The 24,990-nt window shown below is 38.6% G+C and overlaps 1 protein-coding gene across 1 annotated transcript; it reads left to right on the top strand.

The window, feature by feature from the left end:
- The first annotated feature begins 926 nt into the window (after positions 1 to 926).
- Positions 927 to 15,364, top strand: LOC125890354 (tubby-related protein 1-like). Its single transcript, XM_049578955.1, has 13 exons — positions 927 to 1,073; positions 3,817 to 3,949; positions 4,093 to 4,209; positions 5,061 to 5,186; positions 8,908 to 9,027; positions 9,209 to 9,337; positions 10,273 to 10,355; positions 10,487 to 10,651; positions 10,782 to 10,894; positions 11,010 to 11,118; positions 11,215 to 11,313; positions 11,682 to 11,853; positions 14,162 to 15,364. The coding sequence occupies exons 1-13, from the start codon at positions 1,059 to 1,061 to the stop codon at positions 14,293 to 14,295; spliced, it is 1,515 nt and encodes a 504-aa protein (XP_049434912.1). The 5' UTR covers positions 927 to 1,058; the 3' UTR covers positions 14,296 to 15,364.
- The last annotated feature ends 9,626 nt before the right edge of the window (positions 15,365 to 24,990 follow it).

Here is a 24,990-nt window from a genome sequence, read left to right as displayed (position 1 = left end):
TTTTTCTTTTTCTTTTTCTTTTTCTTTTTTTGCCCAGTGTGCAGGTTACAAACGAAACAATTCAGTCATTAATCAAGTAGTCAACAGAAAATTAATCAGCAATTTTTTTGTTGCAATAAATTCATTGTTTTAAGCAAAACTGGCCAAAATTCACAGGTTCCAGCATCTCAAATATAAATATTTGCTGCTTTCTTTATATTGTTGTCAGGTGCATAAAACCAAGCACTAATAATATGTCAACATTGGCTTTACTATTACATTGTTAGCACCAAATGGTTTACAAATGAATCAAGAAAATAATTGCCAGTTAATGATAATGAGAATAATGAGTGGTCACAGCCCTATTCCCCATCACACATGTAAAAGCAAGTGATTCACATCATATTGTACATTGCAAATTAATGCCTTTCTTTTACTGTAGGTACCGCTAAGTATTTTGTTGACACCAGAATGACACAGTTATAATAAAACTTGTAATTACAGTCATGTGACCAATATCATTGCATTTCATCACTAACATGTTGATAACTGTTTTTCCGTCAGTAGTCAAGAGGATGAGGATTCTGCTTCAGCCCCACAGCTACAAGTTCAGGTAAATCTTTTGTTAAAATTTAAATTAAAAAAAAAATCTATTCATCTATTGAAACTAGAAATGGTGACCAAAGATGTAAACCATAAGCTCCTGACCCTGCTGGCAGTCTGACCCACAGTACAAAAGGTGTGAAGGAAAGACAAAATGACAAACATCCTGTGTCGGCTATGCTGAAGCTTGCATGAAAATCCCAGACACAAACAGAAGGACCTCCACAGGTCTGCGGACAGTGGACACATGCCATAAACAAGTCCTCTCCCTCCTCCCAAGCCTTTGTTGGTTTCTCCCGTTGACGTGTTTCTACAGAGCAGATGGCTTTACACATAAATCCTATTAACAACTTTCTGCTGATGGAGAGTCACTGAGGACAGGGCTTTCTCACTCTTTCATTATCTCCGCTCAGAAGCCTGCTTTTTTATTTTCTAACCTCTAAAGAGAAGCAACAGTAGAGCTGAAGTCAGAGGCCATGTCTGCGGAGAAGGTAAAAGGGTCGGGCTGTTGTTTTGTGGATTTTTTTAATAGATTTTCAAATATGATGTGATGAGATGTAGCTGTGATGTGTGTGATGACATGCAGTGCTATTTGGATATAGACCATAAGGGATGAAAGTTACTCTAATTCGAGACAAATAACACTTCTACCATTGTCATAATATTTACAGTTGGACTGCACAGACAAATTTGACAGTTATGGTGCAATGCAGCCAGGAGACATTTTTCAGTCTGTATATGCCTTGTGTTTAATTTGTGATGTTGAATACTTCAGTTATTTAAATCTGAATTAAAGACATTTAGAACAACGATTATGTAAAAAGTAATCTCTGACCCACATGTGAGGTAACTGCTCTGTATACACTGTCTGCAGGGGAAGTATTTCATTAGAATAAATTCCAACTGAGACAATATTTTAAAACTGGCCATGTAAAACTACATAACATATGTTGATTGATGATGTGCAAGTTAACGGGTCTGCCAAGCAAAGTATCTGCAAAAGCACGGACGAGGGATTGAAGGCAGTCAGTAATCCAGCCATCCAAACCACTTATAGTTACACTCTGGTGACGTCCAAACCAAGTGCAACATTTCCTATCTTACTGCCTCGTGTATTTGCTTTTAGTAGTACCATGTGTATCAGCTATTAATCTGTTTTTTTTTTTACTTATAGTCAAGCAGATGTTGCATCATTAAATACAGTATGAGTATTTGTTCTTTTAACCCAACATTAAAGGTGATTATTAAGTCATAATTTCCTAAATCTGTATTCTAAATCCAAATCCTTAGTGAATTGCAATAATTATGCGCCATCTGTGTCAGCTCATCCAAAATGTATAAAACAAAATGTATAAAGGTCTCTGGGAGAGTTTCAGCTGCTATTTAAGAACAAATGTTTTGATCACAGTAATAACCAAGTGTTTAAAAAATGCTCTATGGCATTAGCAAGACAAAATTGTTTTCCTGAGATTTTTCCAAAAGTTGTGAGTACACTGGAGAGAAATACACAAAACATTGTTGGTGAAGACCCGAAATTCTAATGTTTAAACTAGCCTTTGTCAAAAGTTGAAAACTATAACAGACAAATATTGGCTGGAGTGTGAAATTACATTTGACAGCTTTAATACATTATGAAATGATCAAATTTGCTGCCATAACTCTGAGTTGTAGATTGTCTGAGAACACAAATAGACCTCCATGGATGCAGGATCTACATCTAATAGGATTACCTTTATTGTCTCCGTTGGCTGCAATCGCACTGACCTCCTTCTTTGTGACTCAGGTCAGTGACAAGAAGTTCCTGTCACTGGTTTCAGACTCCTCACACTTAGGAAATATATGTATATTATGGTTTAAAAATCTTCCAATAGACAAATGCATGTAAGGACACATTGTGTGGGAGGACTGAAGGTCAGAGGTTCGAGCCCCCTTTGGACTTTACCTTAAGCTTGTGTCTAGACGGCCAAGATGGAAGCTGATATTGCAGGTGGTGAACAGCAAAATGGAGAGTTATGAAGATTTATATTTCGACAGAATATGCACAAAATACAGCTTATTTTATTTACAGAACAACAGACAGAGTCAAATACATTTTCTGGCTCTCCCTATAATGTTCTCAGTGGTTGACACGTATTAGTTTTCTAAAATAATTGGCTTGCCATGTCGCATCCTCTTAATATGTGTGATGTAAAGTGTGTTTGTGATTTGCTGTGATTTATTTTAAGTTTCTCAGTACTCAGGAGGAGGCTTGAGCAAGTTACATAAAATAGTTATAAAACTTGTTTTGCATGTGTTTCAAAAAATAGTAATAGATTATCTAATTCTAGAAAATGCAGATTCATGTGCATAATGTCGTCTTGCTCAGGTCATGCTGTGTTGCTTCATTCACTTCCTGTGTCTGCATCTTGCTGCACTGTTGCAAGGATATTATTTATAAAATTCAGAGGGGAACACATCCTGATTTAAGAATTCCAAGATATTATTTCCATGGCCTGGAAAAGTTCAATCAGTATTTGTGAACTTAAGCTAATCTTTCTCAAAACCAGAAACCAGAGAGGAAAGTCTCAAACTTGTGATGTCATCAAGTATGAAGTCTGGAGCTGCTCCACAGACAATGAATGGGAGCCCAATTTTGTGCATCCACAGAAAGTTTGTTTCTTTTTTAATTTCCGAATTAGGTTTATTCTATTGTAGTGTTCCTAGTTTTGAAACAGAAAGTGTTCCCATATACTCAGAACTTTCCCCTGGGTGCTCTCACTGTCATCTAGAGCATCATTCCCAAGTCATTGTCTAAAGAACAGTTACAGATTTTATACCTGATGACATCAAAAATTTGAGTTTTAGCACTCTAGTTTTTCAATTTGGGAAAGTTGTTCATGTTTCTGTGTTAATATAATGTGTATTAATTTTGACAATAAGTAATGTGAACCATTAAACATAAAATGAAATGTTTTATTTTTACACGAGAACAATAATATTAATAGCTGTAGAAGTAGTAACAGTACAGTTCTTCTAAATCTTTTTTCCTTTCTGCTCCTTGCCCCCCTTCGTATCTGACTTTGTAATGGTGAGTTACTGTTATTGATTAAAATGTTTAAATGCTGCTGTTTTTAATAATTGTTCCAAGGTTATTTTTTTCTGTCTCCCAGTTTACATTTTGTCAAGTCTTTGGCATCTTTTCTCTGCTCTCCTGTCACCTCTAATTTGTCTTGTATCTTTAAAGAAAATCCACAGAAGACAAAAAAGAAAAAGGAGGAGACAAATGGCACAACAGAAGCCAAGCTGAATGCAAAAGAGGCCAAGCCCAAAAAAACAAAGACCAAGAAAAGTGAAGATCTATCCGAAGATGAGAGTCCTGCCATACAAAGTGAGGAATTTTAAAGACACTGTGTTGTTTTAACCATTTCCTACAAAGAAAGCAGATAACAAACTGAGATTTTGCATTTTTCTCTATCTCTACTGTGATGTAACCACATTGGTTACACTGCTGTTTCCTTATCGACATTTCAGATGGAAAGAAGGTGAAGAAAAAGAAACCAGAAAAAGATAAAGAAGAACCTGAGAAGGAAAAAGAAAAGGAGAAAGAGCCAAAAAAGAAAACCAAAAGTGCTCCAAAAAAGAAGAAAGGTACGCCACCAGTTGAATGTTAACACTAGGGGTCTGAGGACTTAAAGCTATACTGTGCAGGAATTGTCAGCTACTAGCCACTTTTACACTGCCTGCTCAAGGCGGGAGTATCACGCCATTATGCCCCCTTGCCGTGCTATATATGAGGTATGATTGTAAAATGTGGGAACAGAGTGGTCTTGCCTTTGAGCCACGAGAGGAGGTAGTAACAGCGCCAAAATGGTGCCTGTATAAACCAGACAGTTGGCAGGACAAAACCATGGGCAGGACGGGTGTGACATTTTGATGCTGTGTTACGTGTGTAATCCACTGCAGGGAATTTAAAACATAGCTGTTAGCAGTTAGCAGCTAACTCAAAGAAGTAGAATGGCATAAATGTAAATGTCCGCAAATTGGTTCACTGCTCGCCAGCAAAAGTGAAAGCCAGCTCCAGATTCACTCTCATTTTGAAACTAGCTTTGTCTACTTGCTTTTTTCTGCGTTCTATCCACTGTTTTCGTAGCCTTCTCATGGATGCTTGCTGCTACTACCCGATAGCTACTTTTTCTAAAGTCCCCTCAACTGAGTGCCGTTATTGGCTGTGAGCTGTACTTCCCATACATAGCATGATCGGGGGAAAACAAGAAAATACAGGTTGAGGGCAGAGTCTCTGCAGATAAATACACTGCCACACACTTGTAGTGGGTCATTTGTGATAAATGAGAAGGATTACTTCTGTATGAGTCTATACAGTGTTCTTTTAGGAAAATCCTGCATAGTGTACCTTTAATCTTGATTAAATGTCTTAAAAATAAATTCTTGTATTGAATGTACAAACAAAAATCTATTGAATATGTTTTCCATCTTTACAGATTCAGGCTCAGATAACGATGATGATGACGATGATGAAGACACCCCCAAAAAGAAGACTAAGAAGAAGACAACAAGGGACAGTTCTCCATCTGCAACCACCAAAGAAAAGAAGTCTAAATCTAAAGGTATGACAAGAAGCAGGAACACGGTTTTCTGAAGGCATTAACAGTGTAATCCAAACAACAGTTATGGGACCAGACTGTTAAGAGGATTAAATTATTTTATTGTGTAATGGTGAGTAAATGGAAACACTGACTTGGTACTAGAGGGAACAAAACACAGCAATCTAGTGAGTAGCTTCCACTTAATTTATCAACTGTGGAAAATGTCATTAAAACTGTTGTGGTCAATTCCTGACAATTGTCTTTTTAGGTCTACATACAGTGTACAGTTAAGAATGGAAATGTTTAGCCAGACTCCTCTGTAGCCTTTTGTAGGACTTTGACTTTGCAGGAGGTCTGGAGAAAATGATGTCAGTCACTTAAAGTTTGTTTATTTATTGTGTGGAACATATTCTTACTTAGTACAGCCCTAATTAGAAAACAATAATCAGTCAACAAGCAACAAACTTGTAGAGAACTGAAATAAAATAGAGATGTGGGGCCATGATGTTTTCCATGGCGGGCTGCCTATTTTTAGCCATGCTAATGACATGGCTTTCGGGATGGCAGTGATGGTTGATTGGTTGTTTCTCCACTTTGGTCCAGACTGAAATATCTATTGGACAGATTACCATGAAATTTAGCGCAGACATTCATAGTTATTATAGGATGTATCCTACGGACTCTGGTGATCCCTGACCTCTCCTGTAGCGCCACCATGAGGTTGATATTTGTGGTTTTGTCAACTATTGGATGGGAAGACATGAAATTGGATACACAGACATCCATTTGCGTTGATGGAAAAACCTGGAAAGTCATGGCATTTCACTAGTTTTCCGGGACAGTCATTGAATTAGTGAAATCCTTGAAGGTTTTGGAAAAGTCATGGAATTTTGTTGTGTAATGAATTAGATTGTTACAGTAATCTACCTATGCTTTGCTCCACTACTACTTTATACTGTACTGTATTTTTAAGATGGAACAGTGTTGATGTTATGCATTGCGGATGGTCGTGGACATTTTATTAAGGGTCCTTGAAAAGTAATGGAAGCTTTTGAAATTTTGTCCATGGAAATGTGTGAGAACCTATGTCCATATCAAATACCATCTGCCTCAGCTTTGTTTAGTGCTTATCACTTGGTGTTAGTGATTAGTGAATTGAGATTAGCATTTAGCTCCAAGCACTGCTGTTCCTAGCTTAACAGAGCTGCTAGCATGGTACCAGTCTGGTCCTGAAATATTCCTCCAGTGCATCGGAACAACAAGTCATGGCGGGGGGCAGCTTTTGATGTGTCTATCTCATTATTCCTTCGACTTTGCTATAGGCTAATCAAGTGAGTATTACCACAGACATTTAGCTTTAAATTGAGTTATTTATCACTTTCAGATTTAATTAGTGTATGAAATAGCCCAGAGTGTTGCTGCTCTTTTCCATTACTGTGGTTGGATCATGTCCCGAGCTTCTGCCTCAGAGCTGAACTTCACCTTCCTCCACCTCAGATCAGCTGTCAGTCATTTCAGGAATACCTGCTCCAACTTGTGTTTGTGGCTCCATGCTCCTCCTGTAAAGTAAAAGAAAGCTTGGTGCCCTGTTTATGTTAACCATAGAGATGGATTTAATCATATCAGTTGCCTACTTTATGGTCACTATGGCAGCATGTTACTACTGTAGCCAGCTGCGTTTACAGTTTTCATGTTTGTGAATTCAGAATTTTATTTTATTGCAATGTATTTTAAGTGTAGAAAAGTAATACTGAAAATATATTTTCTGAAAAACATCCTGTTTTCTCCACATTTACAAAACGTTTGTAAGAGTTCAAAGCTTGATTATAAAAGTTTGAGTTAAATTGACATTTCACTGGATTGGATTCGCACACTATTCATTAATTCTGTCTACGTTTGCAACATTAGAAATCAGTTTTCATTATACAGTGTATCACTGTTGGTACTATTCATAGAAATAGAGAAGAACAGACATTGAAGTGTTCGCTGTGGTCATTTGACTGATTTAAAAGGAAATGGCGATTGTTGTTGGTTGTTATGGTGATACATATCGGTGCAGCTGCTAAGTGTGTCACACTCACTAGCTTGATAACTCTGTTTTGGCCTACTGGACACACTAGGCCTGTGTCTGTCTCTTGGTGATGCTCATCATGTAGCCTGCGCCTATAATCACGTTCATAATCAGTTATTCATTGCCTGTGTGTCCTGGTGTGTTGCCAAGCCCACGGTCAAAACTCAACTAATATCTCACCGACATCTGACGTTGGAGACATGGATAACATCGGCAAGCATGAGCAAAGATTGTGATCACAGAATTTGATGACTTACCAATAACAATATGAAGCAGCTAAACCCAGCAATCCTCAATTCCTGTCTAGCAGCAAGTCAATTGAGACAGTGCACAAGAGATGTCTTCGTACTATTCTCCACTGCTCGTTTATGGTCATTGCTACAGAACCTCACCTCTGTGAGCTCTCAACTTGCTGCAAGTCGGTTCACACAGAGTTAGCCCTCTACAGCGGTCCCAGTTCTTTGCAATGGCAGTGGTACACATAAAAATGGCCACTGCTATGAACATCCTGCTGTGTTGATTTGACTGTTCTTTCTACTTTAATTCTGTTTCTATGGTTCTATCTAATTAATACGTTGAACCACAAAGCTTTTGGTTAAGCGACTACATAATGGAGCATTTAGCCGCTAAAGGGCCAGATATTTTATATTAGACCAAACCAGGGCTAAAATGAGAGTCAGTATTGGACTTACATTCATCAGGTGGTCAGAAACATGATTCCAAATTATTAATGACGCTCCATATCTGCTAGATGTGTTCAAAGGTAACCGAAGGTGGTTTCAGGTATAGCAGGTTGAATTTAATTCTGCAGTTATTTATCCCTTGCATTCTCCCTCATATATGCATTTATAACAGATTGTCGCTGTCAGCTAGTTAATGTTTAGACAAACCAGTCAAAGCCATTTTTACCATTGACTAGACACGCCAGTCTTAAGGACTCACCTAAGCAGATTTCAAACCACGTGCTTTCACTTCCTAAAGTCCATTAATACCAAAACTGTACAGGGAGCACAGACGGCTTTGAGCAGTAATCAGTCAGCAAGTCGAGATTTGAGTTCATGTTGGGACAGATTTGTCATTGTGGAACACGTTTTTAGAGCAAGGTAATCAGGGTTTTGAGGATACGAGACTCTAGCCACTAGATCTGAACGAGGAATTTGGCATCCTTTGCCTTGATATCTTCCAAGTTATGCACTTTCAGTTTGTATCCTTTGCATGTAACTGAGACTGAAAGCAGAGCAGATATCTACATGTGATGTCAGACTATCTCCCAGTGTGCATCATCAGCTTTTACTTTGGTATATAGACCCAAACATAGTCTGAGCAGCAAAGCGTAGGTGGGTTCTGCTAAAGTTCTGCAGTGTCAGGAATTTGAAGAAACAGTGAGAGCAAATTTCAGACTGAGTGAGCACACACAAAATCAGGGTTGCATGCTCGAAATTTGTTCTTCACTCACAAGTCTGTCCCAGCCTAAATTCTTGCTTGTTGAATGATTACAGTTTGGATTTGTTTTTCCACCGTCTAAGTCACAAAGGAATTTCCTTTGAATTTGCCTTTGAAAAAAAGATTGATTAAATTCCTCAGTTTATGGTCACATGATTCTCCATGTTTGGTATCACATTCAAGGACAGATAAGATTTTTTTAAACTTCACTTGTTTGTCATTTCTCAGAGGACAAAGATTCTGATGGAAAAGAAAAAAAGTCCAAGTCAAAGGAGAAGGACAAGAAGAAAGAACCAGCCTCCATGTTCCAGATAAATGGAGAAAAAGACTCAAAAAGCAAGAAGAAAGGTGATTACATTTTAATAAACTGTCACAGTTTAAAACTGTACTGTTTGTCCATTGAACCTCTTTTATTGCAAATAAGACCTCACGTCCTAGCTGACATTAAACTGTGCTGTTATTGCTTGATAAGAGTTTTTACAGAATTATGAAAGTCAACTGAAAATTTTTATACCTGTCTCCTGAGCAGCTGCCAAATCAGACAGTGATGACAGTGAAGAGGAGACAAAGTCGACCAAATCAAAGAAGAAATCCACCTCCGGCTCAGCATCCATGTTCCAAACATCAGGAGACAAGGACAAGAAGACAAAAAAGAAAGGCAGGTTTACCAGTAATGCGGGATTTATACTTTTGTGTCGTATCAATGCCATACATATACCATAGGCTCTGCACAGATTGTAGAGTCTATGCCGTACCCTACGCCTGATGTGCATCTCCCCAGAAGTGTAACTATGCATCACGGCGACGCAGACCACCTGTCTATTTTTTTAAGCTAAAACTATTTCCCTCAGTGGAGACGAAGCTTTTGTGTGAGGACAATAGGGCCTCCACAAAAACAGCATTTTGAGTCTTGTGCATGATTTGTCCTTCGGGGTTTTATACTTCAGGATTTATACTGGCGTCATATGAGCAGATGAAAAATCTGCTCGTCGCTAGGCTACTTTATACAATGTAAAACACCATAGGCTTGAGCTAAAGATGTTAGCATCTTATATTTGTTTGGAAAACATGTTTAGTATAAGACAGTTGTTTTGTCAGTGAACCATGTGAGTTGTAATGGAGCTGAATTTTGTAACAGTTGCCTTTGTTAAATGTTGCTGTTGTTCCTGGTTTCATATGAGTTGAGAAAAGTCCGGTAGTCACCAGGCTAATTTATACAATGTAAAATGCCATAGGCTAAAAACATTAGCATGTTGTATTTGTGGGGAAAATGTGCTTTGTCTGTGAATGCTGTGAATTATAGTGAAGCTGATTTGTGTACTTGTGTTTGAAATTGTCTCTATTTAGCCATGTTTAATGTGTGTGTTGAATCAACTAAACTTTACAGCACTTGAAACCTTGCCGCCCACTAGTGTTTTGGAGGTGTAACTGCAGAGTGACACAGACACACCACCGCATAAGTATAAATGCTCACAAAGGCGTAGGCCACGTGCGTAGGCTATGGCGCAGGGTCTGCCGCACAAATATAAATTCCCCTTTATCCTCCTGTTGAGTCACTGACAAGTATCGGACCATTTCTGTTGCATATTTCAGCAAAGGCAGAAGAGAGTGATGACTCTGACTCTGAGAAAGAAGAAAAATCAAAGAAGAAAAAGGGCAAAGGAAAGAAGAAAAAAGTATGTCAAATCTCACAGTTCACCCATAAATAAAAAAGACAGTTCAGTCATTTAATGCCACACAGGCAAGCCAACATTTGTAATGTGAGTATGACAAATTAAATATGAACTTATTTATGCTTCTTCGCCAGGAGAGATCTCCATCACCTCAGATTGAGTTTGACGACTTGGAGAATTTTGTGATGTCGCCGGCTCCACAGGGCGTGACTGTTAAATGCAGAGTGACTCGAGACCAGAGAGGGATGGACAAGAGCCTCTACCCTCTGTATTACCTTCACCTCGACAACGAAAAGAAGGTCAGGGATTTCTCTGGATTGCTTTTGCAAATAAGTAAATGAGTAGTCCTTGTGTACATTTAGGGGTTTGTGTATATTAGATTGCCCTCTTTTTTTAAATATAACAGGACTGTGTCTTTTTTTTCTGTAGACATTCCTGTTGGCTGGGAGGAAAAGAAAGAAATGCACAACTTCAAATTACCTCATCTCCATTGATGCCACAGATTTGTCGAGAGGTGGAGAGAATTTTGTTGGAAAGCTGAGGTACGCTGCCAAATCAATCATTCATGCATTCAAAAGCAGCACACAAACTGTGTAATATGAACCAAGGTTTTTGTTTTTTTTTACTGAGTTTTTAATTCTGTAATACACTGTCTAGGTCCAATTTAATGGGGACTAAGTTCACTGTGTTTGACAACGCTCTGAATCCAGAGAGAGCTCTTCCTGACATGTCTAATGCACGGCAGGAGCTAGCAGGCATCATTTATGTAAGTCATGAGACAGCTGCATTGCATTTCATGAATTACTTTTTAGGGTACATTTGATTTAAAAACAAAAGTGGTAACATTTATTTCTGGCATCAGGAAACAAATGTCCTAGGGATGAAAGGACCCAGAAGGATGACAGTTGTCATTCCAGGAATGGACAAGGACAACGATCGGGTAGCTTTCCGACCAAGAAATGTAAGATCTTATTTTTCTTTATTCTACTTATTCTGCTCTTTTTATGTTCTCAAGGCAATAAAAATAAAATGCTTAACAGACAAGGTCACCAGGGTGTTACGAGACAAAGTGTAAAAGTGTGTAATCAGGATTATCAAGGAGACACCTCCAACTGTGGATATTTTGACTTTTGATTCATGTGCGTGAAACCATCAGATGACTAATTTGCAAAATCAGCCATGCGCTCTGTCAACAAATTATATCCATACTGCTCACAGCTTGATCTATGATACTTTGTTTGTTTTGATAGCAACACAAGGTCAACATTTAAAATCATATTACACTTTGTTGGTATTTTTCCAGACTTATGCTTGTTTATTTCTTCGCAGGAATGTGACGGCTTGTTGATAAGGCACCAGAATAGAAGGATGGAAAATCTGATCGAGCTTCACAACAAGACGCCTGTGTGGAACGAGGAAACAGCGTCTCATGTGCTCAACTTCAACGGCAGGGTCACTCAGGCCTCCATTAAGAACTTCCAGATAGTCCACAGCAAAGACGGTGAGTACTGTCCTCCACAAGTTTTTTATTTATCTTTTTATCTATCTAGGAAGACAAACACTCCTAGTTCCCTGCATGACGAGTTGTTAAAATATTAATGGGTAACTTTGGTATTTTTCAACCTGGACCCTATCTTTCAACATTTTTGTGTCTAAGTGATTAATGGGAACAAACATTTTTGAATCTGGTCCTGTATTGAGCGAGAGCGCTGCAGCCGAAAGCAATGTCACCACTTGGGACATTTGTGCACTGTTATTGAAGGGACCCTATGGAGGTAGATCTTTTTTTGTTAAGGAGGAAGATCATTTTTGTTTAAACAGAAAGGGACCCAAAATCACCATTGCCCAACCCACCAGAGTTTATTGACATAAGTAGTAATTTTAGCATGTATAGAGCTGCATATTTTCAAATCTAACTGGCTGAATTAAGCATTTATTTAGATACAAAAACATGACAATAGAGTCCAGGTTGAAAAATACCAAATGTTACTCTCTAAACAGGGAAATACAAAGCAGGTTACTACCATGTCACAAATTCACAAGGATTTAAAAACTTAAGGAAGACTGATTAGTTGGAAGAACTTTCAGAATCAGAAATACTTTATTGATCCCAAAAGGGAAATTATGATTTGTCACATTCACTCAGACCTAAAGAATAGAGAATCATGAGAAGTAAAAATAAGAATATGAAATTAAGTATGTAAATATAAAGCAATAAAACAAAATGAAATAGAAATTAAATGTGCATTAAAATAAAATAAAATGTGCATTATGCTGCCATGTTTAGCACTAGAACTATTAGGATATAAATAATTTAAATATCAAAATAAAATATATATTGTCATTGTAGGAGTAAAAACTACAATATACACATCAGTAGAATTAGAGTAAACATAAGAAATATGTACAGTTATGTGCACTGTATGCCAAATTAATATATACAGTAAAGAGGTGAAAAATATTGCACAGTTGAATACTTGCACAGAATATTGTGGCAGTCTCTAGTTTTGTCTCAAAATGATGAGATTTAAAATCTTTACGTAGAGCACGAAAAACATTTTCATAACATTTGGAGTCTCACAAGGACACAGATGAAAACATGTTCTATTTTTACTGTTGTTTACATTATGCTTGGATACAGTTTTAGATTACAAAACAAAACTGTCTTTACTGATCTAGAACAACACTTCATACCAAAATTATTTCCTATGACAATAGGTTTTATTTAGAAACACCAGTATGCCTGAATTAGTTTATTACAGTTGAAAGCTGCTAATTACATAATTCAGGAGAAAATTCTGACTTAGTTAGAAATAAATAAAATCCTGAAGGCTCCCAGGAAAAGAGGCTGTTGTTGTTTTCATGAAACAAAACTTAAATAACAAGACCCATCCTCTATGAGTGCTCACCTTGATATTACAGGACAGGAAATTAGCATAATGTCATATATGTGCTGGCTGATAATATCACATGGCTCTAAGGATGGCAGTGTCAGCCCACCACTCCAGTCCACACTGAAATAACCTGACAACAGCTGGAAGTATTGTGGTCAAATTTTGCACAGACATTCATGTTCCCCAGAGGATGGAGCCTGCTGACTTGGGTGATCACCTGACTTGACCTCTGGCGCCACCATGACGTGGACATTTTTTACTTTTAGTGGAATATCCCATTAAATGACTACCAATAAATGTGGTGCAGATATTTTTTCCCTTCAAAATGAATTGTATTCACTTTGGTGATGCTTTGACTTTTTCTGTGATCGAAATCTGCTTACCTCCCTACCTCCACCCACCCACAGTACCTGCCTCACCCACCCACAGCACCCACCCACAGCACCCACCTCCACCCACAACCTCCACCCACAGCACCCACAGCACCTGCCTGCCCACCCACCCACAGCACCCACCTACAGCACCCACCTCCCACCCACAGCACTGCCACCCCACCCCCCCACCCACAGCACCCACCCACCCACCCACCCACCCACAGCACCCACCCACCCACCCACCCACCCACAGCACCCACCCACAGCACTCCACCCACAGCACTGGCCCACCCACCCACAGCACCCACCCACCCACCCACCCACCCACCCACCCACAGCACCCCTCACCACCCCTGCCCACAGCACCCACCCACCCACCCACCCACCCACAGCACCCACCCACAGCACTGGCCTACCCACTCACAGTACCCACCCACCCACCCACCCACCCACAGCACTCCACCTACCTACCTACCTACCTACCTACAGTAGCTACCTACTTACCTACCTTCCTATTTAAACTCTGACTTGCCTTTTTCAGTGGACTACATTGTGATGCAGTTTGGTCGAATAGCTGATGACATTTTCACACTGGACTTCAACTACCCGATGTGTGCCGTGCAGGCCTTTGCCATCGCGCTCTCCAGCTTTGATGGCAAAATCGCCTGCGAATAACAGAAAGATCCTCAGTCGGCTACTCATACTGAAACCAGTCTGCAACACGCCCACACCCACATCACAACAACTCTTTGGACTTGCCTTTAACACTTCCTGTGATAGGCGGCAATAATGAATGATGGGCCCTTGATCGTGACAATACCTGCTTCTCTGGGCGTGTGATTCCCTCTGGGAGTGAGAAACAAAATTGGACTCATTTTATCATCTGATCTTATCCGGCAGGGCACAGGAGAGTCCTGGTTTTTGTCTCAGTGATTCAGAATGTCTGTGAATCACAGGACACACATCACTTCTATGGACTTAAGTGACTGAAATGTTAAGGGTTTTTTAAGGGGATGATGGTACACCTTGACGATGAAGGATACCAACATCATTAAGAGATGTAATACTGTGTTATATTTTGGTTTTGCTGTGCTGTATTGTTTTACTGTGTGTTTAAAATAAGTCACAAATGTCTTGTGTCAGATGTGACTGTGAAATGCAGTCACACCAAAAATTAAGTCATGATGAGAATGTCTCATTTTGTGAGACAAAATTCAGGTTTTATTTGATGGGTTACGCTCTGCTGCACACTGGTATGCTCACAAAATAACCGATAGCTGAAATGATCAAGGAAAGTACTTCTATTTTAAGGTAAACAGGTATTAAGTCTAATAACAGCCTGCATACACAACAGGCTGTCCATATTTTAGTGACTTTAAAAATAAGTTGCGGTTATAATGCATCATTAGAATAAGCAATACAGACGTACAATATGTTGGAATAGAAGTGTCTTCAGTTTTAGTATGGTGTTAACGTGACGTTTTTCTCAGCCCATCTCAGATATGTAGGTCTGATTTGAGCTCCTATAGGATTTTCTATCATGTGTTTCTGGTTCCTACACTTTGTTAAATTAATTTATTTTTCTGAACACTGCCTTTGTTGCATTTCTAGTGTTTGTATTAATCGCATTAGTCGTGTTAGTGTTTGTGTCTACCTGCTGCAGAGGCACTACAGATGGAATTAGCTTGCAGCTGACTCGGTACATCTCTAATCCTTGTGTGACATGATTGTTTTGTACATGGTTCCTGACAAATACATTTAATAAACTAAAGGAATTAATTTCATAAAGTCAATATTTATCTTATAAATACCTGTTTCTGTCAATCTTTTCTTGTTTCTCATGTACTAGCTTTAATGTCTGTGGCCCGATATGCTTAAATATTGCAATAATGCAGTAGAAATTAGTGGATTTTGGGAGTTTGGTAGCCGAAGTTCACAGTTTGATTCCAGCTGGGGACCTTTATTTTGCTCTCCTTGCATATCCTGTCTGTATCGTCACTCTCACGATCAAATAAAGACAAAAAAATAGCCTTAAAAAAAAAAAATTCATGGACTTCACAGACAGTCAGTGCTACTCCTGAAATGCTCCGATACTAAGAGTAAATCACCGCCAATCCCTCTTTAAATCCCTGCACTTTGGGATTTGGTGATCTATTAGCACAGACATAAAATATGTTTTATGACAGTGTCACCTTCTGTGAGCCGCAGCTGGCAGATAATCAGAAAGACTCCTTCTAGTTGCAGGTTTTGAGAGACACCCACGCTGTAGCTCTCTGACATGTTGAGAGGAGAGCCTCGCTCAGGATGAAAAACCTGTTTGTGGCGAGGACCTTGAGAGTAAGTGAGAGGTGTGTATTCTGCCTGAACCTGCTCAGGCAGTTGTCCAAACTCGCAGATTAAATGAAGCCTGAAGCTGGCAGCTCTTCTGGACAGATGCTGCAAGGTGAGTTCTTCTTCCCTCATTGTCTTTTTTTTCTGTTTCGTGACTTCCAGCCAAACAACTGCCAAGATTACTGTTGTCATTCTTAAATGCTAATTCAATAAGTGCATCTACGAGTGAGTCATGTTCACGCCATCTGCACGTTACAGCAGCTGTTTTAGTTTCTCAGAGGAGGATGAATTTATACTGTTGTAATGTTGCAACCATGCTGCTGACCAACAGAAGGAGCTGTTGCTGGATGGACATATGTTCACGTTTGTATTGTTTACAGTCATATACACATTCTTAATTGTTAAAAGATCTTTATCTCCATGAACTGGCCCTTGGAGAAGGAGAAAAGCAGCACAAGACTCACCATTATTCCCTCTGAATTATTCACTGAAAACAATTATTGTCTCCAACTATTGTCTGTACATGCAGTGTATTTATATGGTACTGGCAAGAACAGTATGATAAAGTGTGATTGACTCATCTTTTTTTGATTTATTGCAGGTTTTTTACACCTCATTTGGTAAATTACTAACTTCAAAGTATTCCTCTTACTACAGTTTTGATTTTCTATTTTAAAACATAAACTTACCATGTACGTTTATAATTATTACAGGCTTTTTATATCATAGCAAAACTAGAATACTGAGGGTTTTTTTTTAATATTTATGTTTAATATAAGAATCCTAAAATAATCCCAGTATGGAGATAGATAGATAGATAGATAGATAGATAGATAGATAGATAGAACTTTATTAATCCCAAACTGGGAAATTCTTCTGTTACAGCAGGAAATGATCAAACAGTATGTGGACAGTAATATACATGTAAATACGAGAACACAAAAACAGATCACAACAAAATATATGAGAATATAGAAATAGAAAAATATATAGAAAAATAAGTAGTACTAAAATGTTAAATATATAAGACAAATATACAAGAATAAAGTAACAATATCCAAATTGCAGGAGTAAAAAAGAAGCTCAATTCTATACACAACATGGTGAGTAATGAGGTAGAGGGTGTAAAATAAGTGCAAATTGCTAACAAGTGTGCAATTGGTTATGAATTACAGTGTCCTTAAGTAATACAGGTGAGTCACCTTTGTGACCGGTGATTACTTTTAAAGTGCTTAATTATTAAGATATTTAAGCAGTCTTAATGATTTAAGATCACTTAAATTGTCACCAGGGAAATTTGTGTTGGACATAAAGACTGGCACATAAAAATACATATTGCAGAAACAGACATTAAGTGAAATCAAATACGTGCAGCACCGCCCCTCATTCCCCACTGACAGAGGGATGAAAGAGTTTTCATTCCTTTTTAGGCACCTCCTCCTGTATGTAATAGAAACCTTGATGCGTCTGTGTTTGTTTAACGTTGACTTTTGTTTTGACCTGTAGCAAAGCACTTGCGCAAAAATATCAAATATGCTTTGTATTTTGAAAATAAAATCTTTGAAAGTAATAAGTACGTGCACCCCAGATCACCTCTAAACTTACAATTTTGACCCTTTATTTACATTTAAATAGCTTTAAGGTTGGGAAAATTATGTTAGACCACACTGACAGAATCACATTTATGTTCGTCATCAGTGTGTTCCAGCTTTTTATTGAAGCTATAGGATGTTTACACTGAGTGTCTTTTTAATGCTGCATCACTTCATCAAATGTAAATACTTCAGAAGCCATGTAGCCAGAGAATCTGACTTAATTACCATTTAATTTTAGTTTTTTAATCACTGAGCACATGTGAGATGTGGGCGTAGATTTGGAGGCCTGTAACTTGGCTCAATGTCTTGTGCATCATTTTATCAGTGATGGAATAAAGATTTTCTAAGTCTATTTCAAGTACTGTATTTAAGTACACTTTTAAGGTAACTGTATTCACATTTAATGCTACTTTATACTTCAACTCCACATTTCAGAGGCAGATATTTTACTTTTTCAGCCACTATTTGACAGTTATGGCTACATTACTAATGTTTGACATAAAAGGTGTGGTGTTATTGATGGAAACTAGCCAGTAAAATGTAAAGTAGGTAAAATAACTTTCACCTTGATCAGCTACATGATAAAAATGCAGCTAATACGCTTATGTGTTAATAAAAAAAAATACTATATGATTTATCTATATGATTATATAAAACTGCAAGGGACTATTCAGCATCAGTGCTCAAAGAATCCGCAGATAAAACTTTTACTTAAGGGAATATTTGAGTGCAAGACTTTTGGTTGAAATTGAAAAATGTTAACACTGTTGTATTATTTATTCCTACTGTATTTAAGTAAAGAATCTCAGTACTTATTCGACCACTGCCTTTCATACACATTCCTCCAAATTCAGCCTGACATATTTGGTATGTTTGGAAACTGGGATCTCCATTATAATCTACAGTTTTAAACACTGTTTGGCTGCACAGTGTAAGAAAAGTGCAGTGATGAAAGTAACTAAGCGCATTTACTCGAGTACTCTAGTTAAGTACATTTTTCAAGGTACTTGAGTATTTATAATATTGTACGTTTTACTTCACATTTATCTGACTTTTGGTACTTCAAGAAAACTAAGATAACATAAGATAACTTTATTTGCCACTTGTACGCCTGCACGTAGTCTAGGAACATAGGAATTCTTGTGCAAAAAATACAGTCAAGACAAGTAATAAAGAGTAAAAGATAAGTGCACCCAGCAAAGTATAATAAATAGGAAAGTAGCAAAAGTTTGACTCTAAGAGCTCCCCGCCGTTACACACAGGGGAGCGCCATCTTGAATCTGAGAGAAACATTTTTGTACTTTTACCAAAGTAAAATTTTGAATGCATGACTTTTACTTTTTTATAGTTTCCTTTTGTGTCATGATACAGTTGGCAGGTGTAGTTTGGTAGAAAGAAAGTTCCTACATGAAACTGCTCACAACAAGGTTTGTGGATTATCTTTAGTAACCGGGTCATGATTTCTGGAAAGAGACGTTGCTGTTGAATTTTCAGATGTATTTAATATAATTTAATTTTGTTTTATTTTATTTTGCTTTTTTTAAATTAATTTTTTTTAATTTAATTTTATTTTTTATTATTTTGGTGCTTTGCGCACCACAAGGCGTGTGCCATCTAGCTATATTATGTTAGAGAGAAGGCAGCCAATTTCTCTGCAACTCACACCAAAACAATATAGACTGATGAATAACAAGTAAAAAAAGTAAGAGTAAAAATATGTACATTTGATTTTGAGGGTGAACTGTCCCTTTAAGTAAAGATCTGAGTGCTTCCACCACTGGAAAAGTGTAAAAAAAAAATGTAATAGAGTAAATTATAAATAAATAAAAATAAAATAAATTGAATTAAAGAGTGAATTAAAATTAAATGTAAATTATATTTGTTGTTCTCACACCATGAAATTCTGGAAGGACTAGTGCAGATTTATCATGGACCATATCTCTGAAGACTTTACATTATGATCAGGAAATGTGTCTGAAAAGTACCCAAAAAAAGAAGACAAACTTTTTTCCTATTATATTATATTTATTTATTTATTTATTTATTATATATATATATATTTTAGAATGAATTATTATTGTAATTAATTAGCTATGAAACTGCTCTTTGATTAAGAACCTTGACATCTGTGGGTCTTTTTATATCTTTGTGAGGTATGTTGTAGTATGTCACTGTTATTGTTGTGTTTGTGTAACTGTACGCTGAGTCCTTTTCACAGTGTTGTTTAAATTAAGAATGATTTAAAAAAGTGTAAAATTCATGTCAGTATCAATATTTCAAAACTTCTTTTGTGCGCTTGGGTGATGCATTTAGTTATTTCCCAACCTCACACTGATATATTAGAGTGTGTGTGTGTGTATTGTCAGACTGGTTTCAGAGCAGGAAGCAGCAGCTCAGCCTGCAGAGTTTTGGTGGGCGGAGCCTGCAGTCAAGTCCCCGCCTCCCAGCCTGTTGATTGACGCGCACCACTGGCTCCTCCTTGCAAGTCTTTTTTCCCTCCCCCTTCGTTTTCCAGTGTAGTGCGTTGATTTCATACCAAAGTCATACTTAACATTCCACTTATACTGTCAAACCTCTGAGAAATATTACGGAAAACAACAAGGCGCCAAATTATAAGAAACTAACTAAAGTGACCAGCTGCTCTCACTGAGGAAAAGAAGGTGACTGGCAGAATAAAAAAGGTAAGTTCTCCTCTAATGTTCCCTCTTTCTGTTTAGAGCCCTTTTTTGTGCCTGGCTGAGTTTTTTCATGCCGCTTGTCTCGGTGAAGTTTTCAGATCATTGTCATTTTTTACATTTTTCCGCGGAGCTCCCTGCGTTGGGAGGGAAGAAAACATTTGCAGATTGATAGTCTATTGTGTTTGACTTTCCCAGTGTGCAGGGATATCTTTGACAGGCTGTGTGCAATCATATTTCCACCGGTAGCCCCGCTCATTGACACACACTAATACTAAAAAAGAAAACACAAAGCTTGTGTTCTGACAGCACAGACGTGGGGGCCAATATGTTTGTTTTGTGTCTCGCACAGTTCATACCTGGATCATCACAACACTTGAAGCCTTGCTCGTCAGGAGGAATCCGACAGTTTTACCTACAGGTACAGAGAGAGAGAGACAAACAAAAACGATTTGGAGGAATACACAACTTCAGTCTGCTTTGGAGCTCCTGCATCCCCAAGGTAGGACGACTTCTTGATTTGTCAGCAGAGTTAGATGACGGGGAGTTCTCGTGTGCGCCACATAACACTACATATGAATTTATTAGACAAAGAAACATTTACAAAGAAATAAAAATATTGAGAAATAATCAGTTTCAACCAAGATTCAGCTTCATGTACTTTCTTTTTGCTTTTGTCTGGTAGTGACAGGATTTAAATTTGATAAATATATTTAAATTTTACAACTTTTTCATCACTTTTAAAGACAGAAATACTCGTTTAGACACTAATTTTACATATTGTACATTAGTTTTAGACTGGCAAACTACTTTTAAAACACATTCTCCAATCAAACTTCATTTATGAACACATTATAAAGTATAAAACAGATTTACAAATATACAAACAATTGAAAAATATAAATTAAAGCCAGGATACAGGCTTGAAACGACCTCAGGAATTAAAAATAAGAATTTCTGTTGCATCCTTAGTCCAACATTTAGAGGCCTCCTGTATTTATTTATTAGCTGATCACAAAAAAATCCTACATGAATTTTTTTTTAAATCTTTAACTTTTGTCAATTTATAAGAAATTCTGAAGCCATAAGAAATAAATGACAGACTCAGCGCTGCCAAATAAATAACATTTATGTATAAAGACAAATCATGAGGCCCTTTGTTTTGATAAAAAAGTACCTTGATTTTTTATTTAATTTCCAAAAACTAATGTTTTGCACATAAATGGATATTTAAAATCTATTTTCTTTCTTTCTTTGTACTTCTTTCGTGCCAACAAACAGTGCATGCGATGATACTCTGCAAAGTCCCCCTAAGTACATAATTCATAGGTGAGGATTTGAGATGCATGGATATGTATGCCAGCTAATTGTATAATTATGTGAGCGCCACCTCAGGCTACACCTGCTCTGAGTTGTTGGTTCAGGCTCGGGTAACCTTCTTTTTTTTTAATGACATAGACAAATGTTTTGGCTGATTACAAAATGTTAAAAAAAACTCAGACATGTTAGTATTTGTACAGTCAGATGAGCTGCAGTGTTCAAATCACTGCCAGTCAACAGGTTTGGCTGAACAACAGAATGCAGTCTGTCAGGTTAGTCACAGCGAGCAGAATAACCTGTTGAGGTTTCTGTTCAGCTGCTGTCTGTCTCTTACTGTTTGCTTTTTACCTGATATTTTCACAGTGTTTATTTTACATGTGTTTGAAATATTTTCACCAAGTTTGTGGGGATATTTGTGCGCCGAGGGACCAGTTTTCACAGCTCTGCCTTTAATCCATATGGCTGCGAGTGTGAATACGACAGGCTTTTTGGTGAGGTTTTTGAAGGCTGGCGGTTTGACTTCATGCCACAATCTGTCGATGCAACACTGATAAAGAGGACGATCAGATATCTCCCTTTTCTCGTTGGTCATGTTAGGTCACGGTCGAGAGGCGAAATCCACAGTTTGAGCCCCTTTTCAAGAACCGCTTTCTATCAACATGTGGAAGTGATGTTCTGAAACGAAACGAGCAACCAGCACAACCAAACAATGTGTCCTTGGTAAATGAGACACGCCAAGATGCCTAATAATAGATTTTGATGCTGATGGGTAAATCTGGAAAGGATTAGGCATTCTGCTGCTCCGACAGATTCCCTTTCATTGTTTTCATGCAGCATGAATGCATCAGGCCTCCTAATGCTCAATGTGGTCTTTTTTTCCCCTTCCTTGAACGTACTTTATGTTTCTCAGCCGTTGTGGATTTAGCATGTACGCTGTGTGTGAGAGTTAAATGCGAAGGGAAAGTTTTACAGCTTCGCCCATGTCATGGAGGTCAATTAGATTACTTGGGGTAATATCCCCTTAAAGTGGCTGTTTTCTCTCTTTTAACTCCCCAGCTGTGTTCCTCCGGGCCGTTTATCGGAAGGAAGAGTTAATGAGCATGTGTTCTCTCCATGAGGGTGAAAAAAAACCTGTTATCCCCTCTGTGGTGTTTTTGACTTTTGAAACATATGTTTAGTCAGAGGCTGCAGGTATCTCAAATGTGGCGCTCTGCTGATTCCAGCGCCGAAGTGTATCATCTTTTCTTTGCTCTGGCAGAGTGTTCACCCGGGCGTGGGTCTGTTGACCGTTTGTCAGCAGCAGCTTCACCCGTTTGTGTCAAACCCACAGAAGGACGGCTAATGAGCTTTTGCCCATTTGTGCAGACGTTGGTTGCTTTTTAGCACCATACCCACAAGTGCTCGTCCAAATGGTGGACACTTGCCCCTCTGTCAAGCCAGAATCTGAACAAATACCACTTATGTCTGCGTGGTGAGCACACAGAGGGCCTTAGAGAGAAAAGCCTGCAGCTCTCAGCAGAAAGGGCATTAATGACAATCTGGAATACAATATGCAGTCTGATGCTAACTCGCAGCGGTTGGGTTAAAGAGTGCAGTTGTGTCGATGAAGAGCATATTGTGCTTTGAGCTATTTATTACAGAGATACAACAAAAGTGCCAATCAAATATATCTTCAATCTTATTGCTTCACTCCCAAAGTCCCCAGCAACGCAATTTATCAACATTGCATTGGCGTTAATGCACTGCACATGTTTACATATCCTCCAAACCATGAGGTTTTAACAGATAAGCTTTCTGGCCTCCTATTCGGACCGCTCAGGGGAGGAGCCGGGGAGTGGTCTAGAACAGTGTAGTCTTTGTGTCAGTTGTCCCCAAGTTGCTAAACGTTTTAGTTGTTCTTTCTCTGGCGACCAACTGTTAGGAGTGATGTTCCACACAAATGTACTCTGAAGAGGAAGAGCACAGAAAAGAAAAGTCTGTGCCAGCGTCTGTAGCTCCTCCAGCCTCCATTATAGATAACATGAGGCTCACTGAGCCCGTCTGGTGTTTCATAGACGTGTGTGTGTGTGTGTGTGTGTGAGGGCCTGTGTGTCGCGCTGGAGCTCCAGTGACCCAAGGGCACTCATGTGAAACCCCTTTAATCCCTCTGCTCAGTGTGTTTTGGGTTGGGGGGTGATCTCCTCCTGCAGCAGTTATTCAGTTTGGTTGCTCCTAATATAAAACAACACAGGTTTCCGAGTGATTTTAAAGGTGATAGGGCCTGTTGGAGCGTATGCAACAAGTTTCCTGTCTGCTTCAGTCTTTTCTAATGTCTAATCATCGTTTTTCCTTGTGAAAATCCCCCTATATGGCCCTGATCAAAGCTACGACTGCTTTTAATGCCTTGTTCCACGATTTATATGGTTAGCTGAGTTATTGACTGGTGCATTCTGCTGCAAAGTTATGCATGTCTTAAAGGTTTCACAGATTATGGCTTCTAACCGCTCCCCTCACCACAAAATGACCAATTCAGGCTAGAATGGCTTCTCCGCTGCGTTCTCTGGAAAATTTCCGATTAAAATGCTGATTCAGGCTGTAAAAAAAAAAAAAAGGAAAAGAAAAGCATTCTGGCGCACTGGCTCCGTTTTGTCAGTCTTTCCCTCTTCAGCTGGATTCAGACTTGATTCTCTGAAAGTGTGACAATTCAAGGTGGACCACATAGCCTGCAGTGTTAAAATAGAACAATGAATGAATGAATCGGGCCTTATGTTCAGGCTCCAGCTCGACGTGTGATACTCATTTAACCGCCTGAGTCGCTCAGTGACTCATTTAGGAAAGCAGTAACCTCCTCTTACCTCAGAGCGAGGGAGCCTGTTTCCACGCGGTGAGATTGGTTTACAAGAAAACAACAAATAAGAATCAGTCGCGGTGAGTTTCGTGGTGTAAGTGTTTGAAAAATGTCCGTCAGATTCTTCCAGCTCAGATCGCTTTCACACATTTTCATTCTTGCGTGCAGGACGCTACTCCGAACATTATTGTTTTTCTTGGGCATGCAGCTGGTATCAAACTGCAAATGTTTGACTTGACAAGGGGAGCATGTGGTGTGTGTTCATGTGTGTGTGTGTGCATTTGTCTCAACTTTTCCCTCTGCCTCTCTTTGTGCCTTCTTGCCGTGTGAGCTGTTGGCTGTCCAGCCCTCCTCTCACTCAGCTCTGATTGTTTCCTGAGCGCTGTGCCAGATAGGAAGTAGGAGGAAGTTATTGGAGGAGCTGGAGAGAATTTATTAGGGCCAAACACAGACACTGGAAGGAGAGGGGAGGGTGGTGACTCTGATTTTTTTTTTTTTTTTTTTTTGGGAGATGGGGCTCATGCTTTCATAAGTAGACGGAGGCAGCGGCGTCGGCTGCAAACTTTGAAGAGACAGGCCGACACTTTAGCAAGCTTATCACCTTTAATTTCTTAGGAGCAGC

This window comes from Epinephelus fuscoguttatus, linkage group LG1 (assembly GCF_011397635.1).
Source record: "Epinephelus fuscoguttatus linkage group LG1, E.fuscoguttatus.final_Chr_v1".
Lineage (NCBI taxonomy): Eukaryota > Metazoa > Chordata > Actinopteri > Perciformes > Serranidae > Epinephelus > Epinephelus fuscoguttatus.
The sequence above is the reverse complement of the archived record's forward strand: the minus strand, read 5'-3'. Positions and strand labels throughout refer to the sequence as shown.

What these genes read in the sequence shown, in the direction of transcription:
- LOC125890354 (XM_049578955.1), top strand. An exon ending in GCAAAGGAAAGAAGAAAAAA is followed by an intron (nt 10,356 to 10,486) that starts GTATGTCAAATC and finishes CTTCTTCGCCAG; the next exon opens with GAGAGATCTCCATCACCTCA. An exon ending in TAGCTTTCCGACCAAGAAAT is followed by an intron (nt 11,314 to 11,681) that starts GTAAGATCTTAT and finishes ATTTCTTCGCAG; the next exon opens with GAATGTGACGGCTTGTTGAT.